The 22,106-nt window shown below is 39.8% G+C and overlaps 1 protein-coding gene across 1 annotated transcript; it reads right to left on the bottom strand.

The window, feature by feature from the left end:
* Window positions 1–16,491: 16,491 nt before the first annotated feature.
* On the bottom strand, window positions 16,492–21,993 carry LOC133390991 (zinc finger protein ZIPIC-like). Its single transcript, XM_061640505.1, has 4 exons — window positions 21,960–21,993; window positions 19,827–20,253; window positions 18,956–19,101; window positions 16,492–16,766 (listed from the first exon to the last, which is right to left on the bottom strand). Exons 1-4 carry the CDS (start codon window positions 21,991–21,993, stop codon window positions 16,492–16,494), a joined length of 882 nt encoding a protein of 293 aa, XP_061496489.1.
* Window positions 21,994–22,106: the final 113 nt, after the last annotated feature.

The following is a 22,106-nucleotide window of genomic DNA, read 5'->3' as shown; positions in this document are numbered from 1 at the left end:
ATGTAAATAATACATTAGTTTTATAAGCCGTTAGAACATTTAAAAAAAAGCTCTATACTTGGTAAATGAATAACTACTTTGCCTATCGTACAACAAATTGCATCGTTTTTGCATAGTATTTCTAAAAACATATATTCTGCTGATTTCCCGAATACACAAAATTATTAAATAAAATATGTCATAGAAGATCATCATAACGTACTATGGATAGCTAATACTTATTCCATAATCTATGCCTGGCACTACCAATTTAGTAAAAGCTTTGATTTTATACAGAAGTTTCGACAATTTTACGTCTGGAAGCCTTTAATTCGAAGAAAGTAGCATTATGCTATTCATGGTAATTAGGAAATCTGCAAGAGTGAGTTGTTGTTGTATTATTTTTTTACGAGGTTTTTTAGCAAGAGGCGACTCTTATGAAGAGTGGGTGTCTGATTGACATTCTAATAATTCATTAAGTCTGATTCAGTAGCTTACTTCCATGATGAAAAAAAACAACACATAGTGAAAAAAAATTGCCGGAGGCTTTGAAATGTTCGTAAATTTAAAAAAAAAATCCCCGGCTTCAAAAAAAAGCGTTATTTTGCAGGACCATGGAGATGTTTTACATTGTACATTTTGGTGCATGTGATATTTCTTTTATGATTTTCCTGAACAACGCACGAAAATTGAACGCTTTTTGTTAATATAACAAACAATATAAATCTACTTCACGCAGGGCAAAATAAGCATTCATCTTTGATAAGAAATGTGCAACCTCTTTTGGCACATGGCGCTTGATAAAGCTATGTTGTTGTATTTATCTACACAATAAAACCAACGGTCACAATTTCTAAACGCCGATTTTGTCGGCTCGATTTTTTGAAGATTTGGAGACCCGTTCAGAACAGTTAATCCAGAAAGAAAGATAAAGAGAAAACATACGACGCGTACGTAGAAGTTTTGACCGCTCCAGTGTTTTGGCGCGTCACGTGTTTTGTTGAAATATGCCCATTTTGTCTCGCTGAGTAAAATAACCACACGCGAAACTTCTACCTTTATTTTACTTTTATTAATGCGTTATTTTGAGGACATGTGCTAATTTTAATCTATGGAAAAATAGTATAAAAATTTATGCTATTGCTCTATGGATTAAAATTACCTCAAGGCATCAAAAGTATACGATAAAATATAATGTAAAACTAATTGTTTTTCCTGGAAAGTTAAAATAAATATGCTGTAAACTACTTAACATGTCCATTATGCCTCGTTTTCCGCTACTCAGAAAGGATGATTAATTCTTGAAATGGCCTACGCCTTTCTTGCATATAAGATGAAAGACATGAATCTGCTTACTTGCTTACAATTTGTATGCAGGCGTCCCCCGAGTTACGACCGCCTCGAGATACGACGATTCGCAGATACGACGATTTTGATTTTCACAGTTGAAAGTTGTCATTGTGAAGAAATTTATGTGTTTTTTTTTTAATTCCTTGCTGACAACCGTTACACACACATTTCCAACGATTCCCCAACTATGATATTCCCTGTTCTTGACTATCTAGGGGAAGGTAGGTAAAGACGGACACTGCGCAAGACGGACACTGCGGGTAAGATGGACACTTCTCATAAATGCATGAGAAAGGTAATTTTTGAATAATTCAATAATGCAACATCCAAACATAAAATAAAACAACACATTTGAGAATATTTTTGAAATTTTCAACCGTGCTCACTCTTGTTGATTTCATTTGAATACTGCGGACCTTAAGCTCTACAACTTGTATTGTTTATATTTCCGGAAGTTTTATTTCATGAATGAGTTGTCGTATGATCACGTATGAATGAAAAAACTTTCGAAAGAACGAGAATGAAATCACTAAAAATCTTGTTTTCTGGTGGTTTAAACATCCTGACACCACAGCGGGAAAGACGGACACCTTGTCGTAGGGAAAGATGGACATCGAGTTTGTTGCTTTATTTTACTTCTTATATCATCTGGTGATGAATAGATTTCTTCAAATAGCTTAAATAAGGTTAGTTAGAAGATATAAATCATCCAGCAACTAGAGAAAAATCCTTTAAAAAATACTAGGGTCGTGGACTTTTCACGGAGTAATTGCCTAAAGGGAAGTTCTAGACTGGTATTCTGTAAGCTGGAGCAACGTCAGCTGTTAGTACGCGTTATTTCGATAATGCTTTAGATTCGATGCATTATTGAAGGTGTTTAGGCAATTACTTATTTAATTATCCGGCGCTACAACCGCTTTGCGGTCTTGGCCTGCCTCAGGAGTGTCCGAAACCGCTCACGGTCTCGCGCCTTCATCTGCCAGTCCGTTATCCCGGCCTTAATGGCGGACGCCTCCACGCCATCTTGCCCCCTCAATTTGGGCCTACCACGCCTCCTCTGTGCTTGTGGACGGCCTAAAAAGACTTTACGGGCTGGGTCGTCCGTTTCCATGCGTACAACATGGCCAGCCCACCGGAGCCTGGCGAGCTTGATACGCTGTACGACAGTGAAGTCGCCGTACATCTCGTAAAGCTCGTCATTATAGCGGCTCCTCCATTGTCCTTCCACACATACGGGGCCAAGTATCCTTCTGAGCATCTTCCTCTCGAACGCGGCTAAGAGGGTTTCGTCAGATTTGGACAGTGTCCATGTCTCAGAGCCGTATGTGAGTACCGGTACTATATAGGTACTATATAGTCCCAGCTTCGTCCGTCGCGACAGGTTCTTTGGGGTGACGTGATTTTTCAGGCTGTTGATTAACCGGTTGGCAGCCAGCATCCTTGCGCGCAACTCAGCTTCGATGCTGTTGGCGTTGCTGACCTTTGACCCCACATAGGTGAATTGTGGGACGACTTCAAAAGTGCGTTCACCTATCTGCACGTCACGCCTACGTAGATTCTGATTATTTGTTGGTAGGCCCGCTGATGTTGCCATGATCAGTTTGGTCTTTGCCTCGTTTATCTGCAATCTGAAGCTCTCTGCCGTGGCAATTTAGGCAATTACTCCGCGAAAAGTCCACGACCCCAGTATTTTTTTAAGGACTTTGTTGCGCGTTAGCACAAAGCCCGGCCTGCAGATAAATAATTTACCAAAAAACGGCTTTTTTAAGTAATTCAGGATTATTTTATTTTGCCTTTAACAGCACAAAATTTTAGTAGCCGAGAGAGTGAAAAAAAAACTAAAAATTCGTCCGCTTCCACGCAGGTCCGGGATCAAAAAGAAAGCCCTATTTCGCAGTCCATGCGGTCACCGGCTATCCGTCAAACGCTCGGTCGTTCCCTTTCGTTCAGTCCGAACGTTTATCGTCCAGTCCGAGACCTCTAGCGGCCGCTAGCTAAAATACGGACGCTCCTTGTCGATCCTTAAACGATCGCGTCGTCACCATAAGTGACAGACTTGTTAATACTTAAAGACATTTTCCATTTTCGAACAATTAATATTTGTAATCCCATAGAATTTCTCATCTATTCCTGAACGATGTCGTATCAATGCCTCATATTTTTATTGCTTAAAGTTGCCCAAGTCGTGACAAGATATTGGATTTCGTGAAGCGCCTCATCAGCGTCGAGCGAGTAATAGCATAACGAATGACTGCTATTTTGACTGGTGTGCTGTTTCTCGCATATTTCCATGCTTTCTCTAGTTGCTGGATGATTTATATCTTCCAACTAACCTTATTTAAGGTATTTGAAGAAATCTATTCATCACCAGATGATATAAGAAGTAAAATAAAGCAATAAACTCGTTGTCCATCTTTCCCTACGACAAGGTGTACGTCTTTCCCGTTTGGTGTCAGGATGTTTAAACCTCCAGAAAACAATATTTTTATTGCTTTCATCTTCGTTCTTTTGCCAGTTTTTTTCATTAATGCCATTTTTTAACCAATTTTGCATATATTATGCCAAAATTATTCTCAAACGAGTTTTTTAACTTTAAGTTAGGATGCTGCATTGTTGAATTATTCGAAAATTACCTTATTCATGCATTTATGAGAAGTGTCCATCTTAACCGCAGTGTCCATCTTTACCTACCTTCCTCTGCATTATCGAACATTATTTTAAATAAAATACACGATATCATAGATTCCGACTCTTCAACATCGGTTATAAACTTATAAACTCGACATACAACTTTTCCGACCTACGCCTTGCTTTGGGATATTTTTTCGGTCCGAAATACAGGCGTATCTTGGGGGTCACCTGTACTAGGATTTAAAAACAAAACGATACTCTACATGCAACTTTGTACTGTGTGATAATATTGTACGGATGTGCGAATCAACAGTGACGATAGCAAGAGTCAGCACATATTATAGCTTGGTTGAATTTTATTTTTGTTCGTTAATATGTCTGCATTCCTTTTGTGCACACAATAATACATAAAACACCTCACGATTGTTCTTGTTTTTGCTCTGGTTGCTGTTTTTTGTCATTTTTAAACACGCTGATTATAAATTTCGCACAGATACACGAACGCAGATGCAACTGCACCAATTGCGAATTAGTAAAAGTCGTAAAAAATCATCACCACTCGCAAAAAAAACTCACGTCGTTATGGCATCATTATTCCCAATCTGTGTGATTTTCTCCTCATCATATATGACACACGTATTATAAAAAAAAAGATCGTATCGATTCCTTCCTAATATCAATCCAAAACATACGCTCTAATACGCTGGAAGATCTTCGTGCATACAAAGTACAACCATTCCACCGCTTCTCATTGCCGGTCGGTTTACTTTTGTGGCTTTTCCTGGTTCTGCTTTTCTTAAATATACACAAATCCGTAGTCAATGAGGCGCGCAGTTGTGCTCTAAGAACTAAGTCTTCTTCTTTGTGGTTGGCACTATGACGCAGTTTAATTTATGTGTTGTGTTATTCTTCTTTTTGTGCGTATTGTGATTTGTAGAATTGATTGCAATTATTTTTGTAAAATACGTTCCAAAACCATCCCCACACACACACATCTCCATAAAATTCGATTCAACATCATACAAAATATTCAATTCTTTTGATCATGAGATATTCACCGCTTGTTCAAACTTTTAGTTTGGCTGTTTTATATAGTTTATCTGGTCCTTTCCTGTGTCTTCAAATATCTTGCTGAAAGATCATTTTCCCATCTTCTTCAATTGTATTTGTTTCAGCATTTTTTTTTCTTTTTCTTTGATAAATGAAGACATGAGATTGTTGACATGTTTCAATGAGAACGATTGAATAGATAGATTTTCCTTTTTTGCTCTGCTTTTACTCAGTGTGCTTTTACACGGGAGAAAGTTTCAGTTATAAATGAAGCTATGAAGCCTTTTTCGCGATGTTTGTTCTCTTTTTACTTGCTTTCTCCCGCTTATATAAAAAAAAAACATTTCCATACATTTCTATACACTTTCTTAAAAATATTGATGACACCATTTAACTTAATCATCACTCATTACTATTTTTACATTCCATTTCCATCTGCCGCACATTCGAGGAGCTTACTTTAGTGTCGTTTTTCAACTGGTTTGTTGTGTTGTGATTGTTTACTGTCAAGTTTGCAATAGTTTTTAGTCGTTTTGTTTTATTTGGTAATTAGCTCTTGGTTTAGGTTTTTTAATAAAAAAAAAAAGCTTTGTTAGTACTGACCCCACAACACCTTCATTATAAGACTTTGGTAGCAAGGTAAAACAGGGTTTTGCTGAGTGTTTTATTTCGAGAAGGCATGTTTTCACCTATCAATTGTACTGTTGTTTGTGGTTTTAGTAAAGTTCAATGTTTAGTCTTTTTAACCAACATTAGAGCATTATGAAATTGTTTGCTTATGTATGTATGTTAATGTGTGTGTCTGTGTGTGTTTGATGTATAGTTCTATTTTCCATTTAAATAATCTTTTACATCTCATATAAAAAGAAAAACAATCGCCTCATTCAAAACTTAGCCACGGATGGCACACGAACAACTTTAACAGTATGCTATAACGATACAGTTTTCTCCATACAATGATTTCTTCTTTTTTTCACTGAGTTATACTTGTGTTTCGTTACTTTATAATATGAACAAGATGATCATCATTTGTGTATGTGAATGTGTCCTTTTTTTGTCAACTGTATTTGAATACCCTATGGTGTATAGTTTTTACAAACAACAAGCACCCTTGATACTTGTTACTTGCCAAGCGTGATTTAAATGAGATATGGCTTGATAAACGGATAAAAAAAATACATTAATGGCCATATTGATTTGGTTGCTTTCAATCGAGCGTAGCTTTCCTACCGCACCTTTTACTCCGATCTCTACTATCGTCATCGTTACCCATTATTTTGACTTTGTGTTATGCTTTGGCAACTGGTTAATTGCATTACTTCTAGAACAAAAAGATGATTACATTACATCTACGAATAGTTGAAACAATTAATAGCAAAATTAATGACACTGGTTTGCAGAAAGGAAATAAATAGTAGCGTTAGCGTGACTTTTTGGTATGCGCAATCGCATCGCTTAGTGTCGTGCGTGTCTTCACTGTTGCGCAAACATTCACACACTCACACACAGTCATGTCGAGGTTGCCTCTTAGGAGTTAATGTATATATGGATAAATTTTGATTGCCAAAAACAAACATCGTTTTCAAATGTTAATTTTGTGCCTTTTTATAAAAGAACTTTTCTTCGCTTCGTGTTCCTTTTCCCTCAGGGATAACGTTTCCCTTTCTCGCCATTATCCTGTTTTTCCTGAGTATACTACTGTAACATTTTCTCCAATAATCATGATGAAATAGGTTCTTCCAAATAAGTCTTTTCTGAAGCCCTGACGATTCAATTCTCTCCTTTTCATTCCTGTTTTTAGCTGGAGCGCCTTTGATAAGTAAAATGATGCGTACAATCAATTATAGCGTGTAACATGAGTATCGAAGCAGTTCAATTAAACGAAAGATGAAACAATCCAAGGTATTAGACCCGGAACGGGAAGGGAGACTGGACCGCGTGTCGTTCCGCACACGATTTGTTGCTGTCCATCGCCATGGTAAGCGCTCCCCGTCTTGTTTGTCGGATTATATTTATTGAGTATAAAGCTTTGTACTGTTAATGATTGCTGTTGGAACAACTATTGTAACTGTGGAGAAGGTAAGCTTCATCGTTCGGTGCTGTCTAGTTGCGGAAACAAAATGAAACGGAGGGACGTAAAATGCGTTCTTCGTTTGTGGTTTGTGGTGGTAGTGAACGATAAAGATTCACCACACACCCCACACAACATGGTTTAAACTGGGCTGGTTTAATAATATGCTGCCTGTTTGCCTTTGTTGCTATAAATGCAAAAGAAAACGCCACATATTCTCAACTATGCTCTGCAGGTATTTGCGTATGTATGTATGCTTGTGTCGCCGTTTTATGTGGATTGTATGAATTGAAGCTGCACTAGAAGGATGTATAAAAGCTCTCCGATTCTGGAGGAGTGATTTAAATCATCTCCCCCGGTCAATGACACTGCAATGATGAAAGGCATCGTTTATGTATTGCTAGTTTTATAAACCTGTAACAGTGAATAGATGGGTTGGTGGTTGAGTGCATCTTCGTTGCATCACAGTCGAATAAATGATAACATGATAACAAGATACAAATATCTCTTCCCTATTGTTGTGTGTTTGTAGCTTCGTGCATGTGTAAGTTTGTGTTTTTTTTTAAACAGGATGTTATAAAAATTAATCTCTAGCGCATCGTGTTGTAGTTCTGCAAACAATTAATGTAACAACGGGTGCGCAATGGTCGTCATTTGAACTTTGCTTTATGGCATTCATTTTTGTTCTTTTGCTTTTTTCCCATGCGTTTGTTTATCGCGTTATGGCAGTTCGGTTACATTTGCGCTTGCAAATTGCTTTTCAACAAATAGTGGATGTGACAAACATAAAACAAAACTCTCTTTCAATCACATACGTTCGTACTCCTTGGGGGTTTGGTTGATCTCTTTTGCTTTCTCTTTTGATTGAAATTCTTTTTAAGAATTTGTTTTTGTTTTTTTATCCTGAACGCTGTTTGTGCTGAGAAGTTTGTGGCACTTGTGTGTGGTGTGTTTGTATTGTGTTTGGAGAAGTGAGAAAAAAAAATCGATAAAAACATTCCTTCTTCTTATCCTCATTTCAATTTTCAAACAAAATATGTGTAATGTTGGGTTTTTTATCAGTTTGGCACTCAGTTTCTCGCTCTCTTGCTGCCATGCGCTATGTCCTCACATATGCGCTGCCCTTCCGCATGATTGGTTCATCTTACATTTCCTTCCGTACTCATAATAGATATGAGCACCCCTGCGGCGCGTATAAAACTATGCTTACATTGTACGACCATTACGTGTGTAAAGTATATATAAATAGAAATATATAGTATGTATATATAAACTATTGTATCATGACACAACACGGATTTCTCCCAAAACTCGCTGATTTGTGCAGCACCGGATTGCCTCCGCCGTTACTATTACTACTACTAGCACTACTACTACTACTATGACACATCTAAGATGTGAATAGTGTGTTGCTGTTGTGTTGAGGGGTATTTTAATTTGATTCAAATTTGCTTCGCTCTGCTTTGAAAGCATCGCACGCATGCTCGGTTCGCTTTCGACAATTTAACCACTTTGCTGGTGTGTGCCCCTCCCCTCGTCTCTTGCCCGTTTAGCGTTAACATGTTTTCATTACATTGTTAATTGTGTGGTGTTACTCTTTGGCTTTCGGTTTGATTTGTATTGATTGGTTTCATTTTGGTTAGTTAGTAGCGTCCCCTGCTGGTAGTAGGGCGGGGAGATGATTCGTTTGTTTGGTTTTTTTAATAAGGATTAAAAAGGAGGAAATAATCATGAGCCACCCGTTTGTTTTTGTTATTCTTTGTTAGTAAAACTAGTTTTGGTTGTTTGTTGTGGTCGCTCGATCCTCAGCTCTACCCACCCCCCGCCCGCTGACAGCAATCTATTACTATGTACAAATGTTTCAATCTGCACAGTACGCGGAAGGACACTTGCTTAGTGTTCTGCTGTTTGCAAACAATCTCTGCGCTTTTCTTCTTTACTTTGCTGGGGTTTTTTCCCCTCTTCATTTTCCTTTCCATCCTTTTCCATTCTTTTTACTGTATCTTTACTCCTTTCTTCTTTCATTTTCTTGTTGCCGTTTTCCTTTCTGTTACGTTCGTTTCCCTCTTTCTTTGTTATCTCTTGTTATCGCGTACACCTTAGCACCTAGAGAAAGAGTTGCATAAATAGCACACTAACGCTAAAGCAGACAGACATACACGCACACACACACACACACTCACGCTATTTTAAAGTACGTAACAGCAGACATAAACTAATCTTACACAAAAAAAACTGGTAGATGAACACTACTCCACAAGCTGTGCTTACTGAAAACTTTACGCGCGAACGCTCCTGAACGCTCACACTGGCGCCATATAATAATGATCTTATTCTTACAAAAGCCCTACACTCAATGACTGGTAAACCCTTTGCTGGAAGCTCCGTAACGGGCGGTGTGTGCTGTGGCTGCTGCCTGCTACTTGTTTATATTGATAATGACTCTCAGAGCTCGATCAATGCTTTTTGTTTGTTCCGTGCAATACCAACTGCTGTCGCACACACCTTGGGTGTGGTGTCGTCGTTGGTTTTCCTGTTTCTTTTTGGGGAGCCACCCTCACACACACACACTTGCACCTATTTAAAAATATGTAACAAGGTACACATTTCGTTTGTTTCTTCTTAGCACCACTCTCTATCTCTTACGTTAACATCTGTTCGATTAAAAGCTCCAAACAAGCGCTCCTTGTTGCTTTAGTGCGGTGCAACAGCACACATTGGGTTACATTGTAGAAATAAATTAGCGAAAAATATTAAAACAAAAATTTGCTAAAAGTCCTTACAGTCCAAGGAAGAATAAATAGAAAAAATCCGTAAAACAACCTAAATAAACAATCAAAAAACAAACATAAATACACCCATACAAACGATCTGACAACCAACTGTTAGGAGCGTAACAGAGAGAGAGTCGAAATGTGATGCATTAACGGCAATATGCGCTATTTGCGATCAAGCTTGTCTGATTTCCCTCTTGCTGTCCCCCTCGTGAAGATCGTGCTAATTGGCCCCCGCCGTCTTGGCCATCGTTACCCGTCTGCCAAACCGTTTACAGCTCCCAACCGTTGCCATTAGCCAGTAGCGTTGTTTTGGCGTTGTTTTGTCCCGATTCACGCTCCCCCACCCGTAGCACCACCGTCGACAACGAAGACTGCTGTCAATTCCTATTGGACACTTGTTGACTTGCCTGCTGCTGCTGTTGTTGCGGCTGCTGTTGCTGCTGCTGCTGTTGTTGCTGCTGCTGCTGCTGATGGTGCTGCTGTTGCTGGTGCAGGTGATGTTTGCGCTTTTCGCTCATGTGCAGGCGCTTGATGTGCTGTTCGAGGTTCCATTTGCGGCGAAACTTTTTGTAGCAGAACTTGCACTGGATCTTCTTCTCCACGCCGCACTCGTGGTTCATGTGCCGGAGCATGATGCTGCGCGTCGAGTACCATTTGCCACACTTTAGGCAGGGAAAGTTCTGCCCGTTCTTGCGCGCCATCAGGCGGGCCTGGTTCAGCTGGCGGCTGGCATCGCTGCCGCGACCGTACAGATCGTCGGTAAGCGAACCGAAGTTGTAGTAATCGCTCCACAGCTCTGCGCGCGCGTATTACACATATGGACACACACACACACAGACAAACCAGCCAGCAGGTACGACAGCAGGTACGGGAAAAGGACACCCCCAGGATACAACACCGTTGTTTGGCACCGTAACGAGGGATGCGTGTGTGTGTGTGTTCAATATTCGATGTTCGATTTTTTTTATTTTAATGTTTGCAACGTTTAACACGTGTTCACGCGGAGTAAACACCAGAATGAAAGTGAAAAGGGGAGAAAGAGAGAAAGAGAAAAAGATAGAATTGGAAGAGAAAAATAAAAACAACATTCTTTTCATTAGCAACCATTTTTCGATTTCGACCGGAGAGTAAAAGGAGATACAGACAAACGATTGGTTTGAATATTCCTTTCAAAATTTCAATAAACACTATTTAACAACAAAAAAACAAGGTGAAGCTAATTGAAACAAAAAAGGAGAGCAAAAAAATGAATGCATTAAGGGTTGCACAGGCATAGGAAAATGAAAAGAAGAAAGGGAAGAATAAATTCAGGCCTCCACAACAGCTGTTTCCATATTAAAATCCTGTGATATATAGATTAGTTAGTTGGTGTGAGGGGCGGTTTTAAAACAAAGTGTGTTGGTGTGTGTTTTTTTAAATGTAAATAACGTTTTAAACATTCCAAATTGCAATCATGTTATCTCCAATCAGCATTTGAGCGTCGATGTTAGTCAACAACACACTGGTGGTTTTATGTACATGAGAAACAGTTAAAAAAAAGAAAACGAAAAAACAAAACAAATTATATGCGCAAGATGCAAAATCAAACCACACAACAAACACGCACACACGCACAGGCAGGCAGCAGCAAGGTTGAGTCGAATGAAAAAGTAACAAGTGAGAGAGACAAAAAACGTATCGGAATCCGCAAGAGCTAAGCGAAAAAAAAGGTAAAACATATTTCGAGATGAGGGAGGAGAACACAATCTTAAATAGATGTACTATTTGTGCAACAACCTCGACGGAAAACAAACAAACAACGAATATGAGGTCCCATTCTGTGTATGCAGCAAGTCGAGACAAGAATTTCGTCAACTACTTGCATCACCCCGTGGCGACTCATCGTTTCCAGGTTGTTGGAATATTGCTAACCCAATAAACGTCATAAGTAAAGCTTTCCCCAATTATCCGTACGAAGCCGTAACGAATAACAAACGGTTTTGATCCAGCAAATGCACAACTCCTAACTTTTGTGTGACAATTGCTTACGCATACACATAAACGCTCACACACACATATATATAGTATCCCCACGTCTGCTGTTGAACGATGCGCACGAGAAGCATGAATGATGTGTGTGTGTGTGTGTGTGGTAGCGGGAGGATAGGTAGGTGGGGCGGATCAATGTTTGATACTTGTTTTATTTCATTTCTATGCACACTGCTTCACAATTAGGACTAAACACGCACATTCACACAAACACACACTCACACACATGTCGGATGACGAAATGGCCAACTAAATGGCCAACACATAACACAACACATGGGGGCGGGCGGCTGTTGTGAGGACGGGACGGCGACGATATGGAGATGGAGAATGATAAAAGGAAACACTCATCCGTTGCAGAGTTGCCTTGGGAGTGTGTTGTGGATGTGTATACGACCGGATGTTGGGATCCACACCAACGAAGGTTAACGATCAAATTCTGCTAATAAACGATCAATCATAAGCCAACGAGAAAATACTGTATTTGTCCCACGTAGACACGGATTCCCACGTAGTCCCACGCGGGCCGTAGTCACAGGTTTTACATACGTAAGGTCAAGGCGGCCCCCATCGTGTAGTGTGGTGAAATTCAGCGGCTTTTTTTAATAATTCGCATTGAAAATCGACAGATCGTGTGGATTCTTTAGCCTTTCGTTAAAAGGCACATGAGTTGCCGTTGCACAGAAACCTGTAAGAAACAAAAAAAAATGTTAGTATAATACGAACATTCCCGAACAATACGGTATCGTTTGATTTTGTTCACTATTACCTGCACCACTTTTTTTTTCTTCTTAATTTGAAACACTTTACGATTCACAAAGGCAAATGAATGCCCGTGAAAAAACGTAAAAAAAATGTTTTCATACATTTCTGCGCATGTACTCGAGCACAATGCAAAAACTGCAAACTACTAAACAATAAAAGACACATGTTGTTGTTTTTTTTTATACAAATCTTAGTTACTCTATTTCATTATCTTCATCTCACTCGCTCGATTTAGGATCGCGCACGTACATGCTCTTCCACTTAATGCAAACAGCATTAGCAGCTTCATGCAAACAAATTTGACGTAAATCGCAGGTGTGAGGTTGTTTTTATGCTTTCTTTGCGTACGCTAAGCCAAAACGCGCGCTCTAAACACGCTCACAACCCAACAAGAAATGCTTGCTCATATACTAAGTTGTAAATGGAAAGGAAAGCGTTTACAAATCTGCAATTTTGATCATCTTTCTTCCCCCTGCGTAATCGTCCTTCGTTTTACTTTCTATCAAACTTTTTTCCAACCCACCTTCTGTATGGCGGGCGTCCGAAGGGAGTTACTCTTTTTTACATGTGCGCTTTTTTAGCTTTACATTTTTTGTTCTTTTTTGTTTGCTATCAATTTCATGCGTTTCGTTTTCGTTTTGTTGTCGGCATAATAGCGTCTCATACCGTAAATAGAAATAGAGCAATTTAAATGTCTTTTTTCTTTCGATTGCGCCACCTTAGTACAAGCTGTCGGAGACGGGGACACTGTGTTGCAGACTCAAGACACACACACAAACGCTTATTCATCATTGTAAGTAGCGAATGGTTTTTGTTTGTTCCGTTTTCAGCACTATTCCTTTCATTTCATGTTCACGTGCTACTTCCTCTCCCTTTGTTCTGCTGTTCTTATTGTCCTCCTAATTGAACAAACTATTGGCACAGTATATGTATATATATGATTAACAACGTTTGCGATTCGTCTTTAAACCGCCTCCCAGCAGAGCAGCAAGGCGGCTTTCAGTATAGTGCGCAAAAAACTATAATCTTCTCTATGCTCAAAGCACTGTCGTATGCAATATTTAAAGAAAAACGCATCACTGAACCTCAACCTTTCCTCTTAACACACTCACAAACACACTCGTCTTAGAAAACAAAACTTTTTATAATCAGAATCAAAAACGGAACCTTTTGGGGCGTCACTGTTTCACCTAGCACCTGGGCAAGCAGCGGCTGCCGTACAACTTGAAAGCTTCGATGTACACACATTGAATCTTATAAAATTTAGATCTCTTCAAATCAAACAATGGAATATAAAAAAAAGAAATATTCAAAACGTATTGGAAAGCTTCTCTCCTAACTGGGGGGGGCATCCTCCTTCCGTGGGGTGGTCTAGAGTGGCATTTCCGCCGCAGCCAAGTTCTTACAATTCACACACTTTTTTCTCCTGCTTATCGTTTCGACTCAGGCATTTTATCTCAGCTTGCTGTGTTAGCTCTTTATTTTGCGATAAACTACAAACTTATCGTAAGTAAACTTTCGTAACAATCTTCCTCCGGCTGTGCAACTTAGTAATATAGCTTAAGATTCTAATTTAATGTTCTGTTTACCCTAACCGTGCTGCACGGTGCTGCACGTTCAGCTAGGCAAAACAATTAACCGTACACCGTGTATTGTCCCTGCTTGGTTTCTTTCCATGCTTCAATTATCGACTGCGCCAGAGTGGTTCACAAAAATCTGATGGACGATAAATCTGTTTCTTTTTCTTCTTCTTTCCTATGAAAAGTAAATGCACCTATATGCGACGTATATATGCCGGATTGAGTCAATCATGTGGATCATAGGACCAAATTTAATAAACCATGAAATAACTAAAACCTAGTTGTGTTGTATGCCCTGCAGCCATTCCTGTCAGTATCACCATTTCTTTATCGAATTTGCTTCTTTATATGTTTAAGCGCGAGTTGTTGTTTGTTTTTCTTATGCGTATGTGCCTGTGTAACCTAGAATCATAACCAAACGTAATGCCGGCCATTGTCCAGATTCCAGTATCACGATACAATGTCGTGCATAATAAAAAAAAACATCCAGAACAATGAGGTAGAAAAAACTTAGGAAAATTGAAAGTTTAAAATTAGTCATCTCAAATCAGCACACGGAATTATAAAATTCGTGACACGAATCTTATCCGGCTCGCTTCTCATTGCCCCATATAGAAGCATCGTTGCACGACGGATCCGTTTTGGAGATCCCGGGTGCCATTAGTAAAGCCATTCCGGCAGATGGAATCGTTTGACGTTGTAATACGCGCCTAATAGTAACAAAACTAAGGTATACTAACGAAACTGAAGATTAAGCTACTCCGCAGGAGAAAAGTAGAATATCGTGTCACGCATAAATGGACATGTAAGGATGCTTCAGCGAATCCTCTCAGAATCACCTGCTTATGGCACTGGTTAAACTGAAAGCTGCTGGGGCGTTAATATATTTCACTATGAAATTATGCCATTATGTAAGAAAATTACAGTGCAGGCTCCTTTTCTTTTCTATCTCTATCTCGGTCTTTCTTCTCTAGATCGTCTTTCAACGCCTTACGGATCATCATTGTGGGAGCAAAATCGAACACGAAATCAAATTTTATGCATAATTAAAGCCGATTAATAAGCTGGTTCATGTAACAATGGCAAAGATATATGGAAAACGAGGCATAAGAACGAATATGCATTCATGCATCTGTTTTAATCAATATCGAATAATGTTCTGGAGTCATTTGAGACAGTTTCAAAGGTATATGAAGCACTTGAAGGATAAGAAAAATGTTACTTTTTCTTAAATTCAAGTCCAGTATTACCATATCATTGACTTGTTTAAAAAAACAGAATGATTGATCCTCCAATCCGCAAAGCAAGCATTTGATCGAGGAAGCCTTGTCACTGTACCCACTGCTATGATTCATTTCCTGTGTGAAGTGAGCGAGCTCTTACTAACTTATTTGTTGTAAATGATCAGTTCTTGAATATTTCTGTTTGTGCTAGTGTTTATCTCTCTTTCATTCGTCGAAGTTTAACTTAACATATACAAGATCCTTTTTCGTAGCCCTTAAACTCTCACGTGCCACACACACTTTGTCGCAAGCAGCAGAGATTACCTTCTTTTCTTTTTCTCGTGACACTTGCGTGTCATAAAGTATGCGCGCCCTACCATATGACGAACAGAACTATTTCGAAGGGAGGTAGTGGTAGTTACTTTTCTCGTGTTCGTTTACTTCTCTTCCTCCTCGCTCTTAGTGGTTTTGCTCTTAACTTGTTGAATTTATGACATGATATGCAGGGTTAACATTACTTCTTACAAACAAAACACTTTAAAATCGTAGATTTCAAGTCGCACACACTGCGCAGTGAGCCGCAGAGGTACAACCTAACGTCGAATGAATCAAAGTACTAATACTTGGAATGAAAAGAACGTTACTTCTACAGTTAAAGATTAAACGAACAGTGGAAAAAAGACACGTAGTAAACTTAAACACAAAAATCAAATTATCAAAATAGAATTAATGGTTGTAAAAATAGTAATGAAAAGCGGAATCATTTTCCAAAAGGTAGGACAAAAAAGGGAGTTAAAAAATAAACGATACAGAGCACGATGAAATTTGAACATGAAAAGAAACATTAAACACAATTAAAAAACTACTCTTCCTGGCTCCATTCTCTTTCCCCTCTGTTGAATCCAGCGAAAAAAAATCAAATCAAATCGGAACATTTAGTACGAACATGCAAACGGCCGTGTTCTCCTCTTCACGTCACAACTCCGATGGTTCGCACGACGCGTAACTTCGCCTGCTGTCCGGTGCTCCCCTTCCGCTCAAATGATTAAGTTTATGTTGCTGGGAAAGTTGTCAATAAAGTGATGGAACTCGAGCAGCCCATCGCGGCGATGACGTTCCATGTGCTTGGCCAGATTGCGCCTTTGCGTGACAATCTTCGGACACAGCGGGCACTGCGCACCCTTTCCACACTCCTTCATGTGTCCGCGCAGAGCGCTCAGCTTTTTGTACTTTACGCCGCATTGCGGACACACGTAACGTGTTAGGCCATCGTCCATGATCACTACTTTGGGTTCCAGCATGTCGATGCAATCTAAAATTGGTAGCACAGTGAAGGCATATCCACAACAACACCGCACGCCCAAACCGTTTGCATGCAGCACACACACACATACACACACATCCACACACACAAACATACGTGTGAAAGCACCCAATCAACCGTGTGTGGGAAGGCGCGCATTTCCATCGAAAAAGAGAAGAGAAAAGAGAGAGAAAGAAAAAAAATACAAGAAAATTTATTATTAGTCGGTGATAAATTTGCTTCACGACTTTTTTAGGTGTTTGTTGTTTTTTGTTTTTTGTTTTTGATACGTATGAAAAGCTAATAAGAGACAAACAAAAAAATATAATTTTGAACGCAAGAAGAAACATAAACAGATCTAAATAAAAAATAAATAAATAAAACAAGAACAATCTACAAAGTACCTCAAACAATAATTTTAAATAGGTAGCTAAATAACTTAATACCGAAATAAGGTTCGAAAAGGTAACGAAAGGAGCAGGAAGGATACTAGCACAGGTGAGGTGTGTGAATGAAAAAACAAAATGCCAATCAATCGAAAAAAAGGAGATAGCGAGAGAGAGAAAAATAATGAAAGGAAGAGAAAAGGGAGGAAAATAGATGGAAAAGGAAAAATAATAAATAAACATAACGAAAACATAACAGTAAACGACAAATAATGATAATTACCTTCGGACTCAAGCACAAGACTACAAGTCCGAGTATAAGGTTATATTCGTAGCTAGAACGAGACCAAGCTAGAACAGCGCTACAAAAGACGGATGTAAAAAGGGGTGTTGGTACACAAAAGAAAGGAACGCAGCGAGAAAACAGAACAGCATACGGAGGAAGAGAGAAAGAATAAAAAAGAGAGAAAAAAAGAAAATACTTGCTAAAAAATTAAAAGAAGGGGAATAGAAAGGAGAAAACAACATTAACAGCAGAAAGTCGGACTCGACTGGCTACGATAAACAGGGTAATAGTAGAGAGCGTAAGAGAGCAGCGCACGCCCAACAACATAATGCACAATATTTGGTCACATCCTATTAGCCACTCATCCATCCTATTATCCCCCAACATGCGCCATTCGCCGTGAAACGTACTTCCGTACTTGTGTAGGTAATGTGTAGCAGTAGCAGTAGTCCCCGACTAATCCGTACAGATAGAGAGCTAAAGGACAGAGATTTACGATTTCGGTCGTGTTTCGGTACGCTAGTGAAAAGAGCTGAGATGAATGAGTAAAACAAACAAGGTAAAAATGTAAACGGTAGCAAAACAAACACAAAGAACGGCAACTAAAATGCTACTACCATTAGGAGAGTTTGTAGCTTCCAACATCTACCCGTGTTCATATGCTCCTTGCAAAAGATCTAATGAAAACAAGCGCTCTATCCTTTTTCTATAATCACCGTCACCACCAGCATAAAATAGTATCATGTTGATTAAGAATGGAGAATTTTGTATGAATGATAGATTTTTCTTGATTTTTTGATTAAAACCAATACGCTCTTTCGTGAATGAATTACGTACAAGAAATTGAAAACATGCTTGGCGCTGTTACCATTTTCATTTTGTTCTTTTGTTGTTCTTTTCAATAGAAAATGTTAAATATACTCGTTTATCTTTTATTACTCATTTCTTCTTTCTGCCATCGTGTTATCTTTTTTACCTTTACTTTTGTCCCTTCCCTATCCGACACTTTTTTCGCTAACTTTTAATAACTTATTTGGTGCTTCTGCGAAAATGGTAGCAAAATTTTCTAATTCGATTTTTGATTGTTATGGTCCTTCATTCATTTTGCTACTGACTTATATAAGTGAATAGTAAAAAAGCGTACGCAATGTCACACATGTTGTAACACTTAGTACTATCCTGCTATTGCAACTTAAAAAAGGATACATGCAAAGGAACCATGTACAAGAAAAAATGTAATTTGCATGTAGTTTTTTTTGTTACTCTATTTTAAGTTACATTTTTTGGCAATTTGGAATGCAACCGTTAACAGCTAAAAACAAACAAAAACGATCCTTCTTTCCTCTTTTTTTTTTTTGCTAAAATGTTTTTAGTCGCTTCTGCTTGCATCTTTTTGAATGTTTTAATCTACCTTAAGCAACGTTCCCTTTGATTTTTCCGTTACAGTTTCTACCTAAAGTCATTTTTATCACACACAAACTGAGGGACGCCTCCCCTTCTCCCACAATTAATTCCTCAGTAGTAACCGGGGCTCTCCTTGTGCACGTTTAGCAGATGCCGGTTAAGAATGAATGCGTAGGAAAACTTCTTCTTACACTTCGGGCACGAGTAACGCCGGTCAGCGTTACACTCATTGCGCAGATGACGAAGCAGCGAGTATTTGATTTTGTATCTGAAAACACAAGGGATGAAAAGGTGGGACCCACAGCACGTTTTTTTATGGAAAGGGTGAAGGTAGGCATAAAAAAAACACACACACACATACAACCACACACACCAATATACGATGATGGCGCGCAAGGAGAGTTGCGAAAGTAATAATTAGCAGCGCCCCCGGACGAGATGGAGATGCACAAGCAAGCAAGCATGAAAGGAGAAGAAAAGATGAGAAGAAGAAAAAACACATAAACATTTACACTTTTACGATGTTTCGAGAGCGATCGATCATGATCAAGCGCTGAGAGAAAGGAGGGCCGGCGGTGGTAGAGGGATGTCGCTTATTCAGCTCCGGATGGAAACCCCGCGGCGCCGGTTTTTGACACTGGCCGTTAGGAATTCAACTCTTCTTCAAACTGCAATAAAACACCCCATCGCACCACTCCAGTAGGTAGTCGCATTTCTGGCTCATGACAAGGTCGGTGGCGCTTGTGTAGAGGTGCAGAAGAGGAAACCAACGTATGGCGCTGACGGGGCGCGCCAACACAGAGAGCGAAAGCGAGTTCGAGAGGAAGATGTTTGAATTCCATCGGCTCAGTATGTCGGACCACCGGTGCACATGGACCCGTCCACACCCCTTCCACACTACTCCCTCTCCACTGAACGAGACAGAGGGGCAGGAATGCGCCGACAGGAGAGGGGGGGGGGGGAGGAAATCGATCACACAAATTTGTCTCATACTTTCGATCACAAGAATCCGCCGGACAGTGAAAAAAGCCCCGATCGTCTGGTCGCCCCACCATCAGTGCCAGATCGTCGTTCAGCGAACTGGGCGGCTGGTGGTGATAGTGGTGTGCCGCCCCACTCCCACCGGCCGCCGTCGTAAATGCCATACCAAAGTGGCCGTCCTCAAACAGGGAGGCGGAGGGCACCAGGATGCCTTCGTCTGCACCGAGCCGATGCAACGTTACGTCCATCTGATCACCATCCTCCACATTCTCCTCCTCTTCCTCCTCCTCTTGCTCCTTCTCCTCCTTCGGGGCTCCATTGTCACACGCGAATCCTTCGCTCGCAAGCGCTACCGGAGTGGTGATGGTAGCATTTTCTTCACACTTCACCACTTTCAGCTGCAACCGTTCCTGACCCATCTGCGCCGTACACGCACCATCTGGAAAAAGAACAGAAAAGAACAATATGTTAGTGAAAAGTGTTTCCAGCTTCCCGGACCGAAGCGCTGCACATGAACAACGACTGCACTTTCGTTTCGGTATCTTCTGCCTCTCGTTTTGGGGGATGGCAGTGAAGTGCGCACGGTTTCCATCATAACCCATCAAAACGAAAATGGGAAGAACATTAACAAAAAGGTATCAAAACACAAGGGTAAGCCTATGAACACAAAATTAATATGATTACATTCGACATAATATGCTGGGATCAATAGGGAAAGGGGATAAGGGGATGTGTCTAGAGGTTGAAAAAGGGTCATGTGCGAGTGTTTCTATGTTTGTGTGTTATGTTTTTCCAACTTTTTGTGGTGATAAGTGCGAGAGAGAGAGAGAGAGAGAGAGAGTTCAGATCTGAACCAGGGTCGGCAAAAGTCTAAAAACAGTTGAGTATTAAGTATTGTAAGTAGTCGAACTGCACTTTGGTTTCCAAACATACTAAACCATACATCACACGCACACACGCACACACATACACATATCAACAGTCACGCGCACATGCATTCGTAAAACACACGCAACAGCACGCACTCGAGGACGTTTCTCCTTGTGGGCGGAAACGAACGCACTCGAACTCGTTCCACCTCGACGCTTCATCAATCATCAAATTTAACAAATGGACGAGCGAAAATCGAATCGGCTGGAGAGTGGCCGGCGAATACATAATCTTGCAGGTTTTATCGCTTATCACATTTCATTTAGTTTGGTTTCGCTTTTGTATTTCCTTATTTTTGCTCCTTTTTGTTGACATTGTTTAATTACGTTTTGCTTCTTTTATTATTTCACCTTTCCAACTTTTCTCTATATTCAGATTCGCACAAGCAACTAATGTATATTATTTCACCTTTATCGCTCTCTTCCTTGCTCACTTTTGCATTTCAAAACTGCGCGCTTCACACTCTTGGTTACCCCACCGATGATCTAACATCCGTTCGGTTCTTAATATGTGTATATAAATATATAGCTATATATATCCCATACATACATACATACATCCGGCGCCAATTGTGTGATCGATCCTTGCGTGTGTGTTTCTTTTTTTATACATTCAAAACTTCTTTTGGTCGACTTCGACTAGTAGTGCCCAGTAGTGTTTAGAGGTCGATCATTCATCTTCCTTTTCTTCATCGTCTGTATGCATGTTACTTTTCAGTGTATATATATATATATATATAATATATAAGATGTATTCACTTCTTTTTTTGCATTAATATTTATCGTTTAGTATCTTGCAACCAACCTACACGCCCGGTGTAGTAAGCCGCCCTCCTTCTCTTAGTCGCGAAAAAGTTATTAAACAAAATATTAAATGATCATTAGTTTTGGTATAAAATGTACACTGTTTCTCCTACACACGCCACCGCTGCTACCTTCCTTAAAAATTTAAGCGCTTTCCGTTTACTTTCCGTTGCTGTCACAGTTAATTTTCCGAAACTCCGATTGTGATTGACCGTTATTGGAGGGTTTCGCTTTTTGCTCTACCTTTCTGTTACCTGCCATTTTTGTTTTTGTTCCTTCCCGTTTCTCGTTTCGTTAATAAAGGTGCACTTAAGCTTACAGTTGGTTTAATTTTAAGCAATGCTGCGCGCACGGTGTTGGCCCAACCGCGTCCACGGACTCATATCCGTGTGTAGTATGGTTAATCACTTACACTCTACACCTATTACACCAGTGGTTACACGCATCTTGCTTTTATCTTTTCGTTTCGTAGAGATAGTTTAAGCCGTTTAAGGGTGCGTGTGTGTGTATGTGTGGATCTGTGGTCGCACTCGCGTTTTTGTTTTACTTCTGTTTTCTC

Source organism: Anopheles gambiae, chromosome 2 (assembly GCF_943734735.2).
Source record: "Anopheles gambiae chromosome 2, idAnoGambNW_F1_1, whole genome shotgun sequence".
Lineage (NCBI taxonomy): Eukaryota > Metazoa > Arthropoda > Insecta > Diptera > Culicidae > Anopheles > Anopheles gambiae.
This window is presented reverse-complemented; position numbering and strand designations above follow the sequence as displayed.